We start from the raw sequence: 21150 nt of genomic DNA, 5'->3' as shown, positions 1-21150 counted from the left end.
CCCCACCCGCCATGTTCACCAGCCTCATACAGTGTGGGACATAACAACATGTTACCAGTAGAGGGCACTCATTGTGCAAGTGTCCCTAATAAACTGCCACTTTGTGTACACAGCATACAGTGAATACAGTACATTTTCACTTTAAGTGCTGATGCATTTGCATTTGATTCCCCTCCAGACATATTATAATACTTCTCTTTGAAAATTTTGTGTCTGATATGGTTTTTACACAAACTTTCAATGAACAAGTTACAAATTCTAAAATGTTTTTTCCTCATTGGAAAATTCAGAATCTGTGACCATGTAAATATCTTTTGTTTCAAAAGTTTAACTGCTGGACATAAGATGTCTGCTTCAAGGTAAAGTTCATTCTCAATATTTGTGCACTGGAGGCTTCAAGTTTCCACATCCCACTTGTGTAAGTTGCATGTCATAAATCATGCAGTTGCATCCAGGTGTTGAACCGAGATTTTCAGTGAGCACAGAGAAACTTTCCTCCAGCAGATGAATGTGAAAACAAACTCTGCACATACATCATCCAGCACAGTGAAGTGTTCAAGAGTTTGTCTGCAACTTTTGAAATATTTTAAGCTCAAATCCAAAATGAACTTCTACCTAAAGCTGTGTCACTCAGCAACAGTCCTGCACCACCAGCAGGTCAGAGTTCCACCTCAGCATCTAGTAGATGAACTCTGGTTCAGACAGTCATGGTCCCCAGGTGTGTGCTGCATCCTAATCACTTATTTGGTGCCATCATGGGGCTGACTGCTCTTTCAGACAGAAATATCCCAACAATTACCGGATGGATAACAAAAATTTTTTTTTACAGAGGCTTAAGGTCATGAATTCTGATTGTCTGACTTTTCCTTTAGCGCCATCATCAGGTCAAAATTTTCACTTGACCAATATTTTCGGTTGTGACCAAATCACTTTTGTTCTTTAGTTTTTCACTGTTTTGGTTCGGTCTTTCTCTTGAGCGTCTCTAAATTGACATGAGTCAGCACTAATCAGTGTCATCAGTACCACCTGCACTGGTCATGTTGAGTAGATAAAAATACCTGAGGTGTAATATGATTGTCCACACTGAAGAAGGTGTTTATACTGAAACATCTGTGTTTGTGCTCAGCCATGTAAGTTAATAAAAAAGAGATTTCTGAGACATCTTTGAGCGTGTGAAAGCTTTTTTGACTTTTGGTAGTTTCCCTTGTGAAGCACACCTGACAAGTACCTAGAGTGCAGTTGTTTTGAAAATTGGTTGATATATGACCAAGTACAAGCAAAACGAATGACATTTCTTACTCAAATCATTGAGGACAGTTAATGTTCTGCATGAATGTACACCATAGTATCCATCTAATAAATATGTTTTTCAAGAACTAAGAGAACGTTGTTTGCAGCGTAACATTTAATCCAACAAGTTTAAATTACAGTCCATCACAGACATTACAGCGCTGGTCAGTCATAAAAGCTATTTTTTCATAAACAGTATACAACATGCAACACATCACTCTGCTCTGGGAAGACACTTTCTGATATGGAATCTGATAAGAAAGGCCTGAATAGGGCAGAATTGCACCATTGCTAATCTCTTATGCAAATCCTCTTACAACTATCTATTTAGACATATTGACCTTTAACTACAACAACTGATTGGGGCTGGGTATTGAAGCTGTGAAGAACTTCACCTGAATAAAAACAGTCACAAATTGGCAAAATGATGATTAAAATCAGGAACTGTTTGATCAAAGAATACTTGAACAAAACTATGAAGCTGACTAAGACTATGAAGCTTTTGTTAATTGCCAGATTTCAATCCTCAGTACCAAAAAAAGATTGAAGTTTAATACCCAGCCCTGCAACCAACACACATTAACAAGGTCACACATATCTACGGCACCACTGGTCCTGTTGAAATAAGGCAACTGAAAAGTATCAGAGAAAGACAAATCTGTTGGCAGTGGAGATGCACAACAAAGACAGATTACAAAGTAAGAATATTCAATCTGCAGAAATAAAGTAGTCCTGCATGAGTGAGTGATGATGTACAGTAATACAGTATTCTGATGGCTTAAAAAGTATATTTTAAATTTCATTAATATGGCTTTGCACAGATGTGACTGCATGTGGCTCTAAATAACTTGGCAGCCAAAAACTGGAAGACACTGGGATGCACCAATCCAATTTATCCCTTGTTATGGTGTTTCAAAACAATGTACCACCAAAAAGTGAAAATATTTATTTTTATAAAAACTGTATTAAGTCAGTTTTTGGCAACATTAGCTATCCATGAAAGGTGCTGTCATCACTTCCACATTAAAATGCATTTATTTTGAAATACATACAGGAAGTGATGAGTTTGTATGAGCAGTAGCTTTACATACAGTCGATGACTAACGAAATCGAAACAGAACAGAACTGTGAGACCTCTGTTTGAGTGACAGAATGTCTGCTGGTGTGGAGTCACTAATAAGGCAATATTAAGCACCAGGGATCACTGTGGTGCTGAAAACTGAATCAGTAACCCACTGTGACTGAATTACTGTAGCTGATAGTGGCAAACAAAATAATCTTACAATGATATTGATGATGAAATTGTGTTTTATGTGGACCCGTCACATCAGAGTTGATACCTGATCCACCAAATCAGGTCAGTATGAGGGTTGATAAGTGTGTGGATTGGATTAGTGCATCCCTAGAAGACATTATAACAGTCCATAATGCAACTGAAAGTGTAAACTCAGCTGACACATTGTTCCACGGCTGCACTTCAAACATCAACAACACTGACAATGTTAACCTGTATAACAAATGAACTCAGTCAGCTCCTCCACCTCCCCATATCTCTTATACTGTATATGCTTTGTACTGCACCTTTAAATGTACACCCCCAGTTATATTATCAGTTTGCATAAATTTATGTATACAAGCATGAATCAACACAATAAGTACAATAGTACAGTGGCATGAAAAGGTTAATTGATATGTATTAGAAAGTGCGCAAGGATAACACATTGTTTTACAAATGTCCTGTAATATTGGTACAATATTGCTATGATATTAAATCTGATGCTCAATGTCTTGTACCAGTGTATGGAGTCTGGAGTGTGCCAAGCAATTACAGACATTTTCAAGTTTCATTAATCAAATGAAAAAGTCATTGAAAATTGATTAATTACTTTTGCATTTGAATTTTGTTAACTCTCAAACTCAAAAGTGAAGTTTCACTTCACCGATGAGATCATCTCACACATAATTAACTGTGCACACTGCTTCTGCAGTAACAAGAGGGGAACACTGGGTACATTATCATCTTAAAAATAAGTTTATAGTAGTAATATAAGTCTCTCCTATTCTCTCAAAGTGCCTCATACACACATTTTGTTTCTTAAGTGGCTTATTAGCAGAGCATTTTATCAAATTCAAATCCAGTATCCAATCCACTTATTTAATCCATTTTCCACTTATTTATTTAATCCTTAAAGTGACGGGAGGTGATAAGATCGCAGGTGATGTTTGTTATTTTCATGGATTAAAGCAAGAAAAGATTTTTGACTTATCTTATAACTTTTATATAACCCTACACTTTATATAACACTGCTCTGTTGGAGTGTAAACTGCTTCACAAAAGAGGTTTGCACACAGTTAAGAGACAGGAGTGGATGGTCCAAATACAACTCTTGAACAAACTGAGTGGACTTATTGTCCCATTAACGACCAGGCTAGCTAACTTGCGGACTTGCAGTTCACAGTCAGCAAGCCACCTAGCATGAAGAGCTATTGTGAATGATTACTGCTAGCCTGTTGCCGGCATGTTGGCCAACTAGTGAGCAGTCACAATGTCACAAAGAATTCAGCACCAATTTCATAAGAATGAACTTCGCTGTGTAACTGTCTTTCTGTTGTGTAGATTGATTTACTAGTTGGGGGATCTAACAAAGAGCTAATATCAAACTGTATTATGGGAAGTGTAGGATTCAGTATTTTAGGAGCCCAGGCTTTGCTGGGGAAAAAGTCAGGATATCTTCTTCAATCTTTCTCTTCAGAGTTCCCAACCCTTACGGAAGTGCAATTCTGTATTGCTGGATTACCTTTTTAATATTGTAATTTTACTCACAAACAATGACTTGAAGCCTTAATCCAGAATCTAAAAAAGTGATTTTTACATTAAGAGGCTACATCTCATAGCCAGCTGCTTCAGCTTCATTTTTGAGCGTTGGGAGGAAATAACTCAAAGCATGCTGGTAGACACATAACATATTGTTTCACAGTGACATTTTCATTTTGATCAATACTTTCAAGTATCAAGTAGCCCTGTATAATATTATTCTAATATTTCTATGAGGAATATTAAGTATATTCCAGTTTATTTTGTCACCTCAGTTTGTGTGTGGGGGGAGAGACAATTAAAATGCAGCTAAAATATTCATTATTTGTGTAGTGTCTTAAATGATCTCTCTGTTTATTAGAAGCTCTGTTTTAAAACCAGATTGGAAAAAGAAAGCCTGGAACAATAAAATGTTTCCATTGAGTGATACAAATATATATTGCTGTTTTTTTACTTAACACTTTATTGTTAACTCAGGACTTTTGTCCATGTCAGGATCCTGTAGGGATGATGAGTCTTTTTTTTCCAGTGATCTGATTGGTCAGTGGTTGGGGTGTCGACAGATTTTGATCCGATCCTCTGAAGTTAACCTGCTCCAGAGCAGGTTAGCTGTTCAGCATAAGTTACCATGGTGACGGTAGGACTGAAAACCCAGAGTTAAACTTGATTTACCTGCTGCTTCATAGTACAGGCCTCTGGTTGGGAATTAGTATGTTGTTTTGGATTGTTTTGAGAATGTGTTTCAGGTGGAAGTGTGTACTATGAAGCCAGATTAGTGGGTTAGCGAGGTATGTTTGAGCATAAAGCAGGGTTTTCAATGTCACGAAGGTGACTCTCTTTTAACCTAGCTAGATCACCATGGTAACTTACGCTGCAAACTTAACCTGGTCTGGAGCAGGTTATGTTCCGAGTTTCGGCTTAAATCGGCTATAAAAAAGCCCTTTCACTAGCTACCTGATTTGCTGCCAAGTCTGTTTAACACTGCTGCTATTGCAGCTATTAGAACACTGATTAGAAAATTGATTGGTCTTCTATCATACTTACCATTGATTTGATATGTCATATTGTAAATTTCTAATGGTGCAAGAGGTTGGGGTTACTTTGTGGATGGGATTTTGTTACAATATATCAAACTGTATTTCAAAGAAAAACCCTAATAAGAACTAAAAATTCAAGAAAAAAATACTTTGAACAAAAAAAAGGAAATTTGATTAGTCTATTGGTATTTATCACAGATAATATTAATTTCAGTTTGATTTGGCCAAAACCTAAAATGATTTCCACTTATCCTTCATCATGGGACAGAGTCAGACCTAAATGCACTTCTTGAATATAATATTTAAAATCTGCTGCATCAAATTTAAAGTTTAAGAGCTCTGAATATGGGAGGCACTGAGTGGTAAAATAAATATATTATCACACGAATTTACAAGATCAGCAATTTTCTGCCAGCATTCCTCTCTCACCTTATTTGCAGCAACAATGTTTGCAATGCTTTTAGCTGTGACAATGTATTTATATTCTTCATAGCTCTCCATTATGATGACCTGTTCCTCCTGATTGAAGTAGGCGGCATGCGATTGGTCCATTTTGTGCAGAAGAAGAGTCAAATGACACGCCAAACGCCCCTTTTTATGGGAACATGCACAGAGCCTGAAGCAGAAAGCCTGGGTTAACAATGAATGTGTCATTTGAAGTTATTCTTCAGTTTATAATGCCTGCATCCTGCTTTATAAATATTATTGACTGGATGAATCAATAATGAAGCTGTGTACCTCCAGCTTAGACTAATGTGGTTACATTCAAATACAAACTTGCCGCTGAAGACATTTATTGCCCTTTCACCTCTCGACTTTTGCTGGTTACTTGCTGTGTCCTGTGGATGACGGTAAAGTGTCCTTCTCTAGCATCCGTAGCGTCTTCCGGACGCCCTTCTCCACCCTGCGGAAGTGCAGCCTCTTCCAGAGGCTCTGCTGCTGCTGACGCCCCCACTCGAGGTCCCTGAGGAAGACCTGCACAGAGGGGGACTGGATGACTGACAATGTCCAACAGACATTTTTTTAGACCATCTGCAGATTAAAAAATCTAATGTGCAGATTATCAAACATTGGACTGGTTGATGACTTGATGTTTTTAAAGGGGCAGTCACATTATTAAATGTGAAGATCAGTTTATAACTCATGGGGAGTACGGCTCTGTCTATGAAATCAGTTGACTGGGCTTATAACCTACACATTTACAACAAGCCTGTTTTACAAACTGTGGTTGTAGAGTTTGAAAGACATAGGAGGGTCGAATGAAAAACACTACCAAGTTGCTTTATGGGAAGTGTTGGATTCACTGTTTTTGAGATTGATTCATACTAGGCACTAAAAGTTCAGGACATTTCGGCCTGCTGCACAGATTTTCACCATTCTTTTCTTAATCTGTCTCTTGTGATTCCCTCAGTGTTATGGAAGTATAATACTAAATCACCAGAGAAAGTTAAGTTTGTCTCAAATACTTGGAAAACAAGGCCAAGATGGACTGTTTAATTAGTCTTTCTTTGAATTCTCTAGCGGGTGAAAATATGTTTTACATGCTTGCTCATGGGGGTATTGTTGGGTCCCTGTAAATTAAAGAGTACGGTCTTGACCTGCTCTATGTGAAAAGTGCCTTGAAATGACTTTTGTTGTGATATGGTGCTATATAAATAAAAATTGATCGATTGATTGATTGATTGATATACTGTATTTTATTTGTAATATGTTTGATTTATTATTATTTTTATTTTGTAGACAAGTAGTTCTGAAAATCTGAGTCTGTAAAAGTTCTATGCATGTTCTATGCATGACACAATAGTAAAATTTCATCATCATCATTATTGCATCCCTGGATGGCAAAAGATCTTGAAAGATTTTAGTTTCTTGCAATATGTTTTGGCAAGAAAATGGTCCAATTTTTAAAATATTGTCAGATCTTATTCATAAATACTATCTGTTCCAGTCCAACTAAAAAGTTACTCTGTGTGTACCTGAAGTTGCTGTTTTACACGGTCCCGGTCCCAGGATGAAGCATTCTCTCGTATCACACTGAGGATGGGGTGCCAGTCTTCAGAGATGTCGGAGCCTTCAGTGACTGAAGCCAGGACCTTGACCCGCCGGCCGCTGCCATCGTGGCTCTTGGGAACGCCACGGACATACAGGGACTGCTTCCCCACATCACTGAGAGGGTTCAGGTAAAGACTACACAAAGACAGAGCATTTCTGTCTTACATACTTACAAACATACTAAATATCCTATGATATGATGATATGATGTGTTTGCTTTGCTATTCTGAAGGTTAGATGAAAATATGGTGAAACAGCATTTATTTCCTGAACTACAAAACCTCCACAAGGTCTGAGGTCTCCAACTGTTTTTTTTACTAAAATTGGGAATATTTATTCCTGCATTGAAACTTTTTTTTTGTTTTTCAATATTTTGTCCATTTATTTTAGATGGCTTTATTTTATTTTCCTTCTGAGAGTCTTTTATGCCTTGAGCATTTTGAGTTGACTTGTGTTTGAAAAGTGCTGTACAAATAAGCTTGGCAACTAATGCCCTGAAACTAATCTGTTACAACCATGTTAACTTGATTTTAACCTCTAATCCCAGTTTGGTTATTTCAGTGTCCTTGTTGGTCCACCAAAAGCTGGGGTGGCATCATCAGAGACGTTGCATTTTAATAATATTTCTCTGAGTTTTTGTGCATAGAGCTGTGTTTACTGTCACTGAGTTTCATCAGCTCAGCACACAGTTTGAAGAAAAAAAAAAGAAAAAACACTCTAAGAGCAAGAATACACAAGCTCATCAAATGGTCTGCTGTAATGTCACGTTACAGGTGATTCTGTCTCAGCTGTTCTGCCTTTGTATAACCTGATTTGAGTTATTTATTTAATCATTGTGTAGTGACCGACATGTACATAACACTGGCCAAATTTCCATCCAAATGTAGCACATATATTAACAGAATTGTCATAAAATTGACTAAAGAAAATGCAAATTACGGCTTGTTTCCATCCACTACAGTTCTTTGAATATTAGGAGATAAACAATTGGTGGTGTTGATTCTCTAGTTGGTGCCATTAAACCATTGCAGAGGAAGAGGAAACAACAGATGATGTCATTAAGAGGGTGGCTGTAACATGCTACATTTACATCATCATTTATTCATTTTTATCATTTCTGTTTTCTTTTTATCCAAACACCAACTTTTACACCTCAGATAAACGTAAAAACTTTCTTTGCAATATTTCAACCTGTTTTTGAATGTCTGGTGTGTATAACAATAGATGGATGGAAATGTACTTATCATCTCCTTGCAGACCAGTCCCTTTCTTACTGTAACAGTGTAGGTGGAATTCCGAAAAAGCCATTTGAGTACAGTACAAGTCAAAAGTGTCAAACAATGACACACCTGATTCCCTTAAATGAGAAGTTCTCCGAACTTTTGACTGGTAATTTGCAACTGTGTGTGTAAATAATTAAATTATTGCTAAATAGTTTAAAAATACTAATATGAACAACATTAAATCAAATAATAAAACAGAAGGTCATATTGTTTTCCTGCAGAATATTCTTGTGTGTGTGTATATATAAGCAGTTCCTGTATTGTGCTGAATTTTGTCTGGAGTGATGAGTTTAATAACCTTCAAATACGGCAAATATTTTATTACCCACTTCCCCTGTAATATTGTAAGAAAGGGGCTTAACATAGCTAATTTTGTGATTTTCAACATGCCCCACAGACAAAGATGTGATCTCTAAGTTAATACAATCTTTTCAATATGAACAAAAGTCTTGTTCAACATGTGGATCAGTTTGAGATCTACTATCTGGTGGAGACATCTGACAGCATTATCTCTGAGGTAGACGGAGCTGAAGACTGTGGAACTTTTGTGATAAAATACACATAACTGTGGAGTCTGATGATACTGAATTAAACTGCAGGAATATATCTCTTACTGCACGGTGTGAATACTGGGGTGTTCCCTGCAGGCATCCACCAGGGCCAGAGCAGCATTGTCTCCGATGTTGTTATAGGCCACATTGAGCTCCTGGAGCCCGGTGTGCTGCTGGAGCCTCTCAGCCAGCTGCAAGGCCCCCTTGTCCCCCAAGCCAGTGTGCATCAGGGACAGATGCCTCAGGGACTGGTTCTCTGGCAGGGCCTCCAGAAGGGTGCAGGCTCCAGATTCCAGCAGAGGGTTGTCACACAATCTGGAGTACACACAGGGTTAGTGAGAAATTTGTGGTCTTCTACTCACAACATACTGTACATGTACACAGATACTGTAGCTCCTTTCACACATGCATCTCATTATGTTAATCTGATGGCAGTTTAACATGTCGGCCTCATGCCTGGATAAGCACCCTGCTCACTTTTATGTAAAAAGTCACAAGAATAATCTTATGAGGTTGGACCTGAAACATTTCTGTAACACTTTCAACATAAGTCTGAACTGAAATCTATCAGATGAACATAAAGACCACAGCAGCACAAGGATGTTGCGGTGTTCCCAGATCTCAACTAATAACTTGGTAATTACAATCTTATCATAACTAATAGAACTAGCAACAAAAATAAAACCCAAGGTGTATTGAACTTTTTAGTTATTAACTGTTTATTTTCTCTTTAACTCTACAAACACAGCTCTGATACGGCTGCTGTAGGAAAGGCATCAGTAAACAGTAATAAGGCTGATATCTGAAAGTACAAACAGGAGTGAAACTTAACTCAAGAACACTGAATTGCAATTAAAAGGTATGAAGAAGAGCTGAGCACACAGAGAGAGACTTTCTGTCTTGCCACCAGCACAACCACGCATGTGTTTAGCACAAGCTAAACTTGGCTGGGGGAAGAGATCATTGCAGGTTGGCTCTGGTCAGTCCTACTATCAAGCAGGACCACAATAGTTCAGTTATCTGCTGCTATGCAGCCACAGTGGAAGTGCATGTAATCACTCCTCAGCTGTGCACAATGCTAAAGCAGGTTATACAATAATGCTAACTGAAAAACAACTGAGTAACCAAGCTACTCAGCTCTTTTCACTCTAATATAGATCATGAACCTTCTGGAACAATGATCCAGGTACAATGTTATTTCAATTGGATAACTCTACGATCAGTGGTAGCAACAGTAAACAGTATTATACCATGATCTGGGTGAATACTCTTTTCTGATTGGCTGGCAGGTGTGCGTTAAAACTGTTTATTGCACACATAGTTCAGTTCTAAATTCATCTGCTACCCAACTTGTAACATTAGCAACATTACATTTAAGCACAGCTGTCAAAGTTACTCGTTATGAAGTTTTGAAGAATGGGATGCAGCAGAGGAAAAAGAAATGGAGAAGAAAAGAAAGAAACCAAGTGAAAAACAGGGAGGAGGAAGAGAAGGATGAGATTAATACAAAAAGACAACAAAATGGGGAGTTAATGTATTTAGAGATTTTCTCTACCAAAAACAAGACTGACTTGGAGACATACTCTTGCTTCATAACCTTTCGATTTTGAGTGGGTCGCTGAATTGTCCCTTCCAATATTTTTAACAATCTCAAACTATCTTGCCATTTTAAGTTCACAAAGTGCTACTGGTAAGATCTGTGCAGAATTGCCAGGTTTGTGTGTTGGTCATTATGATGAAGAGTGAAAGAGCAGGATGTGGAGGGATACCTGACTTGATGATCTGGCAACACTCAACTTCAAGCTGTTTTACACATCTTTGACTAGCTACAACCTGGTAGTGGTAGTAGTAATCTAAAGCATTTAATATTTATAGTTTAAACATCACAGAATTGAAAACAGCTTCATTGGACAAAACTAACATCAGAAGATCTTATGATTAAAATCCAGGTATTAGCTAATTTGAAATTGTTGCTCAGGCATATTATTTTATTAAACAGCTTTATCACTGCAGGCCTCCCAAAGTGAATTAACATTGAGACATGAGTTTTGACACGATCTAAAGATAGGTTTAAGGATTGTTGTGGCTCTGTCATGAAACTCTTGTGTTGCCCAAATCAACAAACTGAAAGAAGCACAGAGCTACAGAATATCAGGTGAGGCATGAAAATAGTTCACAGCAGATAGTTAGTTCAAACACTTTGGCACTTTACCTACAGGTTATTATACTGTTATTTTCTTGTAACATTTATTGTGAAAATCAAATGTCAATTTTACACATGTATTTAAGTCTCAGATTTATATTGATGTAATAAAATCTGTTTAAAATCAGAGGAAAAAATCATGACACAGTAGTCCTGTTTTAGAGTTATATCAGCAAATACATATTCAATAAAGTCAACCTTGTGCAGAGTCAGGCTCTTAATGTGTGTATGTGTGTATACACGTGTGCATATGACAGGGAAAAGAGAGATAGAGAGCAGGTGCACATCTTTGACCAACAGCAACAACATGTGAAAAATCCAAGAATAACTGTTCAACAAACTCACTGTATTTCTTACATCTGCCTTGCTTTGTTTAAATTTTAACAGTGCAAACACTCTGACTTACCTTAAAACAGCCATTCTCAACCAGTGAGCCATCTAGTGGGCCGTGAAGGCAGTGGTAATACCACATGGTTAGATTAAAAAAAAAAAAAAAAAAAAAAAAAAAAAAAAATATATATATATATATATATATACACACACACATATATATATACATATGTGTGTATGTATATGTGTGTGTGTGTGTAATTTACAAAGCTAGTTATCTTTATATATAAATGTGCTCAAGAATCCACATAAAAAAACATCAAATTAAAGTGCATAATTTCAATGACCAGTAATGTAATATTTTTTTATCAGTTGATACTGTTCTTACATGCTACATTTATCCCAAATACATTTCCTTTAATCAAATTACATAAAGTGACCAAGAACAAACCTCAGGCCAGGTAGTATTTCAGTGTAGGAGTACTCACTGGTCTCTGGAGCTTCAGGCAAAATACGATGCTGTACTGTACTTGATGGGTACATACTTAACTCATAGAGAGTGGGACAAACTGGGGGTCAGGGGGACCCCACAGCTCCCCTACTGTGTTAATCAGGCCCAGCTGTGCAGGCTCCTGGCGCAAAAAACAAACTGTGTCCAAAGGGTCTCCCCTTAAGCCAACACTAACTAATAGATGGTTAAGAGAAGTGCTGGCTATGACTAACACTGTTAGTATTAGTCTGTGGTAAAAACATTAGAGGCCCAACAATATTTACTAATGTCTAAACCACAGATGGACGTAGTGAGGTGTGACGTCACCCGTTGGTTTCAATGGAGCCGGTTTGAAGCCCAGAGTTGCAGTTTATGGTCGTATGGAATCAAATAATGGCCATAAATATTTTTAGCTTGTGAAATGTTTTGTGAATGTGTGAAAAAGTTTTGTGCAAACAGATATAATTTGGCACATGTGTAAAATGTTTTTGTAGCTGTAGAAATATTTTGTGTATGTGTAATTAAAATTTGTGCAGGATTTTTTTCAACGGTGATGATTCACAAAGTCTGAGAGACGGACACACGAATTTCCCACCTATGTGTGTGCGACACTGAAGTTACAACTACAAACTGCAAGTTACGAGTATAAATTTTGGGAGTCAGTTGGAGCATCTAGTGGCTGTTGTGGCACAGGTACTTCTGCACTGGTTTCAACCTCAAATTGTGGTAGTTGCTGCTTGGTGTCAACATTTTTAAAAGCCAGCAGCACAGTAAAAGAAGGAAAACTTTGGACACATGGACTTAAGACACAAAGACATGAATAAAAATGTAGTCTTACTGTAGAGATTTAATAGAACTCTTGGGGTCTAGTAACAGATCTCTCAGGAGGATGCAGGACTCAGGACCCAGGCTGTTAAACTGCAGACTGAGGACATCAGAGACAGGTAGACACAACAATCACAACACACACAGCATACACATGCTAGTAACCCAGAGTCAAGAACAATGAAAACATTTAAACAGCAGTAATGAGGGCTATGTTTAACATTGTGAAGTAACCCATTAAATGGTCATGCTCTGGACCATTTTAAAAGAATAAGGCTGGCATTTTTCAGTAAATATATATTTTTCTTTTTTATCCTCAAAAAATCCCATGACCAGAAACATTACTCAAACAGGAGGAAATAATGCATTTGTTATGCCAGGATCAGGCTATACAATATATTTGTCATTCACAATGGTCCCGACTTTCATAATCGGGCCTGATGCTGGAATTTGTCAGCGATGACAAAATCATGTTAAAATCAGGCTCTATTTGTGTAGTCTGATCCCAGTATTAGGGACTGTCTTTAGTGGTGGATCAATCCACATTTGGTGTTCTAGTGAGTATTCCTGGCAGCAGGATGGTGTATGTGGGATTGAGTCACAATAAACTACAGTGTGTATGTTCATGGTAAGAACATGTCATGACATGAAGGAACATGTCAGGCAATACAACAGTGTGACGCACTGATGTGTTTTTAATAGTTTTTAGACAACAATGGAGCTCTATGAGGAGGAATAATGTTATATCAGGCTTTGATACACACACGATACTTGTTAGTAGATCAATTCATTGTTGGTTTGGCTCTGCACATGAGATTTGTTGACGAGAAGAAAAATATGGAATATCTACAAACTGATCGTGTATTGAATGCACTTGTTTAGGGTTATCGACGTCCCTGTTAGCACCAAATCAGTATTTCACACATTGTTGATCAGCTTGAATACTGAACATTTTATTACCTTTTTATTTTATTTTTTATTTATTTTATTATTTATCTTTGTATCATGGATTGATCTTGTCTTTGGTGTTGTGAAAACTTTTATTTGCAGTTTGGACTATTCTATTCTCCCACCAGCAAAAACCCTCACAATATGTCAGTGCCAAAGGTTCATTGTACTGGGAATGAGGAGAAAAAGAGGCAAACTGGCAGATGAATCAGTTTCACTGTATATCAAGTTCAAACAGGTAAATTCGGAGGATTAGAATGAATGTTTGGAGGAATCACTGGAGCGTGACTGAAGGCAGTTATTGCACTTTTTGTGCACCATGTGCACTCCCCTTGTTGTGTGATTCCATGCCAGAGTAGATGTTTAAAGGCAAAAGCCAGCCATCTTAACAAGGTTTCTTAATTGGAGTATCATCTCACAGTCATGACACCTATAAGTGTTGATCCTCTACTGGGTTACTTGCTTAAGAACATAATTCTACTATCATGTAAACATAGCTTTGATCAAATTTATAGTATACAGGTCAGTGTACACTCAAGCCCACTGATACATCAGCATGACCAATATTACAGTCAAAACAAGCAAAAAAAGAATGATCAATTATTGGTATCATTCCCCAAAATCCAGTATCAGTTGGGCTCTAACTTGCAGTCAATAACCATTAAATGAACACACCATTCTCAGCCACATCTCCATGCTTTTAGATAAACTAAAAATAAGGCAAGGCAAACATTGTAATAAAATGACAGATGATGCATTTTAGATAATGATATGTCCTTCAGAGAATACAGAGTTTTACAAATCTTTGGTGACACTGGTTGGTGTTAATAGTAAAACGTCACCTGGAAAGGCATTAACAAGAGGAGTAAAGTCAGGATCTGCTAAAATCAGAATAACCTGTTCACAGCAGCTCACTGAGCAGCTGAACCAAATCAGGTATGAAATTTAGCAGTATGCAGCTTAGTGTCACGACAGATTTACCATCTGGATTCTGATCTTTGTAACCTTGACATGTTTACTCAGCTATGATAAGCATAGCTCAACAAACACTGAGAAATTAAATGTGTTTTCTGTTCAAGGTTATTTTTATTTTCTATGTACTCTATACTCTTTTTATGCATCTTTTTATATTGTCTTCTTTTATATCTTGAGTTTTATGCCTTAAGTAAAGCACTTTATACACTAGCCTTGTTGAAAGGTGCTATACAAATAAAGTCACCTTGCCTAAAGAAAAATCTAACTGCTTAAAAAGTGAAGTAGTAGTGGTTGTATGAAATGTACAATGTTCAGTTGTATGGATAATGTACAAGTACTCCTGTCTACAAACTCAAGTTCTTCCCTGCAAACAACAGAACAGTTATTAATTATGTCTCACTTGAGGATATGTGCGTGTCTGAAGGCAGGCCACAGCATCTGAAGCATGTCATGAGTCAGGAGACAGGAGGACAGGTTCAGCTCTTCAAGGTGATATCTAGGGGAAGACACCACAAGACAAAACAAAAACAAAACAAAGTCACAACCACTGAAAAACTTGACTTAAGCTTTGATTTGAGGTTAAAGTTCAACACTGTCTTAGAGCCAGTGAGATGAGCAAATGGCAACCACCACAGCTGACTGTGATAGGCTAACACACCTATCAATCACACAAACATCCCTCTCTGTAAACTATCATGTCTCCTTAATGGAACAATGCTTATTTAAAGGACAGATAGGCTAGTCTATTTGAAAACAATACTAACATGGCCTTATGTACATTGGAATAATTTTGGGTTGCTATAATAATTCCTCATTCATACTGGCCCTGAAGAGATCCCTTCCTACAGTGATTTTGATGCAAGTAATGTAAGTAATGGCGGACAAAATCCACAAAGTTCAACTGCCGCTAATATCACACTTCACCAGTCTGAGACAAATCAAGTGGGGATCTTACAAACTTAATAAGTATTAAGTTTTCCTCTTTGCATTTCATCAGACAGTGTTACATTGCCTACGAGGTACAAAGACGGAATTTCGTAGTAAAAACACTGAAGTGGATGTGAATGTCAGCTTGTCAGTTTCAGTAAGTTACGTAGATTTTTGGATGAACCCAGACGGTAAGGCTCAGACAGTAAGAGTAGAGATGTATCGATTGCAATTTTCTTGACTGATTCCAATTTCCGATTTTTTTAAAGTCTGACATTCCGATTTTGATTTTCGCCGATTCCAATTTTCTTTCTTTATAAGAATTTAATAAGAAATAACCTGTAAGGTTAGTAAACAGATGTTTCAAATTCTGTACAATAGTATTTAAAGGACTGGCTGAGTGCCAACTTTTCAGACAAAGAAAAGATAGCTAGGTGGTATGTATCTTTGTCTCCAGAAATATGATGCATTGTACTTCTGATTGTATTATTTGATTACATTATTTCATAACCTGACAATGCTCTCTTTGTGTGTTTACAGCTGCTCTCGCTCTCTCTTCTTTTTTAAAATGAGTCGGGAAGCCGACAGCAAAGTCTAACTTTACTTTTAATATTAGCAAACTAAGAGAAATGTCCTCCCCTCTTCCTTGTAACGTCTTTGTTTTCCCTCGTGGCTGAGTTTACAGCTCTGATCAGTCTGATCTCCGGCTGTGATTGGCCACCACAGCCTTCAGCCACAGTGACGTTGGGTTGTGTTTCTCCAAAAGTTGACTCAACTTTCTGGCTGCAGCATGGTGCAGCGCCGCAGCGGCAAAACCGCCTGCAGCCAAAACACACTATCCTCATTCAAATGAATGGGAAAACTGGCGTTTTTTGCCGCACCGCGTGAGTTGGTCTGAATACGGCCTAAGGCTCAGAGTCAGAGAGTAAGGCCAAAGCTCAGACAGTAAGGCTTATTCAGTAAGGTTTGTCTCGGTACCTGTGTTGGGTGGGAGAGAGGCTACTCTGCATCCCATGGGAACGCTGGCACATACTGGCTGCCGCTCATCTTTGCCAAATTGACAACTGACTTTGAATTTCGCTGCTTGTGTGATTTATGTGGCCTTCCTGCATTTTGCTCAAGCTTTTCATGTTTTCTGTCTTCGTGTTTTAATTGCTCCCTGATTTGGAATACGTTCTGTCAAACTGGCGTACTTTGGATTAATCAACCTAAAGTGCTGCCTACCTGCTCTACCGGGATCCCTAACCGGGATATTGCTGTGAGATCTGACAGGTTGCTTCTTTTTCAGCATGATGCAACACACACACACACACACACACACACACACACACACACACACACACACACACACACACATACACACACATACACACACACACACACACACACACAGCATGGAGCATGGGCACTGCTACAGTGGTCAGTAGGTGTCTGCTCCAAGAATCGGCATGCCACGTTTGACTGATCTGGATAGGGCCCGTGCGATAGGGCAACTTCAAGCTGGTGTTCTGCAAAACCAAGTTGCAGCATTATTTGGAGTGAGCCCTAGTACCATCTCCAAAGTGAAGGCCATGTTCCATATAACAGGGAAGACCGTTTCCTCACTCTGTCAGCACTTAGGTACCGTAGGCTGTCTTCTACAGATTTGCAGTCAAGGTTTGCAGGACGGTATGGCTGACGGCTCTCTGCCCAGACAATCGGAACAGACTGCACGCAGCCAATCTCAGGTCTCATAGGGCTGCCAGGAGGCCTGCCATGACTGCCCTGCACTGTCAGGCCTGTTTGTGCTGGTGTCGGCAACACGTGCACTGGAACCTGAACATGTGAAGGAACGTAATGTTCAGCAATGAGTCCAGATTCTGCCTACGGCACTTGAATCGTAGGGTTAAAGTGTGGAGATGACGCAGCAAACACTATGCTGATTGCTGCACCGATAGAGTAACATCTTTTGGTGGAGGCAGTGTGATGGCGTGGGGCGGCATCTCCCTCACTGGAAAAACGAGGCTTGTCATCATTGGAGGCAATCTCAATGCAGAGAGATATCGAGATGAGATTCTGCAACCAGTGGCAATCTCATATCTCCACAGTCTGGGACTGAACTCTATCTTCCAAGATGACAACGCTCGCTTTGACAGAGTGGGGTTTATCAGAGACTAGAATTTGGGATTGGAGAGGATGGAATAGCCTGCCAGCAGTCCTGACCTCAACCCCATTTGTGGGATCAGCTTGGGCGTGCTGTTCGTGCCCAACAGAACCACGTTGGCTGACTTGTGACAAATGCTGGTTGAAGAATGGGATACCATCCCACAGCAGTGCGTGACCAGGCTGGTGACCAGCATGACGAGGAGGTGCTGGGCTGTTGTGGCTGTGTATAATTCTTCCACACGCTACTGAGGCTCCTGTTTGTTAAATGAATAAATTGTTAAATTGCCAATATGTCTTGTTTCTTCAAACTTCAATCATCCAATCCACCAAACACCAAACAAGAGTTAATGGCAGAATAAGCTATTTGGCATTGGCAGAGAATATTTGGCAAATTTTTCATGGGCGCAACCCACATACTCAGCTCTGCTGCTCATCCCACAAATGCATGTTCCTTACAAATGTGGCATCAGGAGAAATAAACAGGCTTTCCAACGGTATAAGATTTATTGCCAAGCATCGTTACAACAAAGAAATAATCTACCAAACACAAATTTCCTTACTTTTTGTGCAAAGTTTATATATATATAAAAACAATAAATAACAATAAAAATTAATATAATGAATTGTTCACATTTTTTAAAAAATTTGACAGCATTTTGAGGAAAAGTCAAACATTCAGTGTGCAGTTTTAATAAACTCAGTACTGTTTTTCAATACACTGACTCCTAATTGTTGATTGTATACTGTTTTGTCTTCATATGACGTAATTATCAATTGCACCATTGGTTGCGGCCTTGATGCCCTACATCTTGGCTGCGAGGCCCCAATAAATTTGTATTTATCAAAGGCCAAAGTGGCCTTGCCCTGAAAATGACTTAATTCCAGGCTTGTGATAGGTACCTGACCTAGGTTCGGGAAAGTCACTATGTACTTGATCTTGTCCATCACCTGCCTTACTGTAGCAACTGAGTGAGCCTGATCTCTAAGGAGTGGTAACAGATGTAATGCTCACTTCAAATGGTGGGCTTCTCTTCATTGAAGGATGGTGGGCTGACCAAGTGATGTTCACCTCCCCATCTATGTCCTCAATTGCTATGACCTTCTGCAGCCATTTGTACTCATGTACCAGTTGTAGCCTCAGCAGAGTGGCATCTGGATCACACAACCACTTCTTCTTTGCAAAGAAGGCAGGGTGAATGTTGGTAAAGGAATCAGGAAGTTCTGGAACTTTTTGCACTCTCTCTTCCACAAATCTGGGTTGTTCATGCTCTCCCTCCTATGTCATCTTTGGTCAGATGCTAGAAAACTGAAATGCTGGTTCCATGGAAAGAGGTGGTTGCGGTTGTTGCAGTTGGGTTATGGTCTATGTTATCCATGGTGGCTGTGGTGAACAATCCTCTCTGCAAAACCGGTGTCCAGAAAAATCCATCTCCAATGTACTTCTTGATTGCTGCCTCTCCTAAATGTGCAAATGTCTCCAGCAACTCCAACTCTGTCATAAGATATGGTGATGCCATGCTCATGAAGAAATTCCACCAACAATCTCTTTCTGGCCTTGGCATAGACAGACATTCCTGAGTAAACAGGACAAGGGGTTTCCTGATATTTTGAGTGTCAGAGTTGCTGCTCCTTCTTTGTATGTACCTTGCATAGCAGTTGTACTGCAGCAGCTGTTTTTGGTGCACCAAATCTGACTTGAGACTTAATATCAGTTCCATGTTCAACCATTCCCACAAGTTGAAGAAGACTGACCTTAATACATCCCTCATGGAAGGTTCCATCAATTGTAAATTTGTGGTTGAGCATGTGCCTTCACAAAATCTTCGCTGCCTTGGCAAGGATAATGACTTCACTGTGGTCTGACGCTTGCCATAATACCAAGCCTATGTCCTTCTGGAAAGCCAGAAGCACATTTCTTCCCTGCATGTGTGCTTGGAAGTTTGTCCTTCAGTCGTGTGGAGTTAACATCTGGTGTCTCCACACCCAACTGTCCAAGACGTTGCCTGTATGGGTTTATCATGTCTGCTAGTCGGAAGACAATAGGAGCTTCAGAGTTAGACTTGGTCACAATGTAGATTACGAGCTCTGAAAACGCCAGAGGGTAGGCATCTTGATTATTACTTCCCAAATACTGCTGCTGTCTCTTGATGGTTCTCAGGTGGGTCCTCTCTGTGTTATACGACATGGTACTTTAGCTCCTGTGCAATAGCACCCCACTAGGGATTAATATTTTTCCCAAAAATTATACATTTTCCATCCCGGGAACAGAAGCACACTATCCCAAGAATCCCGGGAACTGGACTTGTTTTTAAGGTACAGACGAAGCCGAAAATATTGGTAAGTGATTTTTCTCTGTATTGAGTTGAAATTGACAAAAGTATATGGTATCCATCATTCATTATTTCAGATTGAATATAACTGAAACTTTGTTTTTGATTTACAACTTAATATAATATTTAATACAATAAAACAAATGAAAATGGCATGGCCAAAAATATTGGTACCCTTAACATAATATTTTGTAGCACAGTCTTTGGAGGCAATAACTGCAGTCAAGCACTTTCTGTAACTCTGAATAAGATCTCTATACTTCTCCACTGGTTGTTTGGCCCACTCTCCGAGAGCAAACTGCTCCAGTTCTCTCAGGGTTGATAGGTGCCGTCTCCCAACCGCAAGTGTCAGCTCTTTCCACAGATGTTCAATGGGATTCAGATCAGGACTCATGGCAGGCCACTTCAGAACGGTCCAACATTTTCTTCTCATCCATTCTTGGATGCTTTTTGATGTATGTTTGGGGTTATTATCTTGGTTGAAGACCCATGACCTGCGATTAAGACAGCTTTCTGACACTGCTGTATGTTGTGCTCCAAAATGCCTTGATAGTCTTCTGATTTCATTGTGTCCTGCACAGATTCAAGGCACCCAGTGCCAGCAAAGCAACCCCAAAATATCACTGAGCCTCCTCCATGTTTCACGGTAGGCATGGTGTTCTTTTCTTTGAAGGCTTCATTTTTTCTTCTATAAACAAGAGCTCTAATTTTGTTTCATCTGTCCAAAGCACATTCTCCCAGAAGGACTGTGGCTTGTCAACATGAATTTTGGCAAAGACCAGTCTGGCTTTTTTGTGTCTCCCTCTTAGAAGTGGGGTCTTAGTGGGTTTTCTACCATGGAGCCCCTTTTCATTCAGACAGCGACGGATGGTGCGACTTGAAACAATTGTACCTTGAACTTGAACATCAGATCTGTATTTTTTCAGCTCTCTCTAGACCATTCAAGCAA

The 21150-nt window shown here is 39.0% G+C and overlaps 1 protein-coding gene across 4 annotated transcripts in view; it reads right to left on the bottom strand.

Annotated features, from left to right (window-relative positions):
• Positions 1–1387: 1387 nt before the first annotated feature.
• The window catches only part of nlrx1 (NLR family member X1), a 35647-nt gene continuing 15884 nt past the window's right edge, over positions 1388–21150 (bottom strand). For 2 of the 4 annotated variants that reach the window (XM_067593764.1, XM_067593766.1), the window contains exons 8-12: positions 15200–15295; positions 12890–12976; positions 9092–9343; positions 7119–7329; positions 1388–6117 (exon numbers count right to left, since the gene is read on the bottom strand). In XM_067593764.1, coding sequence (XP_067449865.1) covers positions 5968–6117; positions 7119–7329; positions 9092–9343; positions 12890–12976; positions 15200–15295 — 796 coding nt within the window. In that variant the 3' untranslated portion in view covers positions 1388–5967. The remainder of the gene's footprint in view (positions 6118–7118; positions 7330–9091; positions 9344–12889; positions 12977–15199; positions 15296–21150) is intronic. The other 2 variants (XM_067593765.1, XM_067593767.1) reach the window with 2 other exon arrangements.

Source organism: Thunnus thynnus, chromosome 7 (assembly GCF_963924715.1).
Source record: "Thunnus thynnus chromosome 7, fThuThy2.1, whole genome shotgun sequence".
NCBI lineage: Eukaryota > Metazoa > Chordata > Actinopteri > Scombriformes > Scombridae > Thunnus > Thunnus thynnus.
This window is presented reverse-complemented; position numbering and strand designations above follow the sequence as displayed.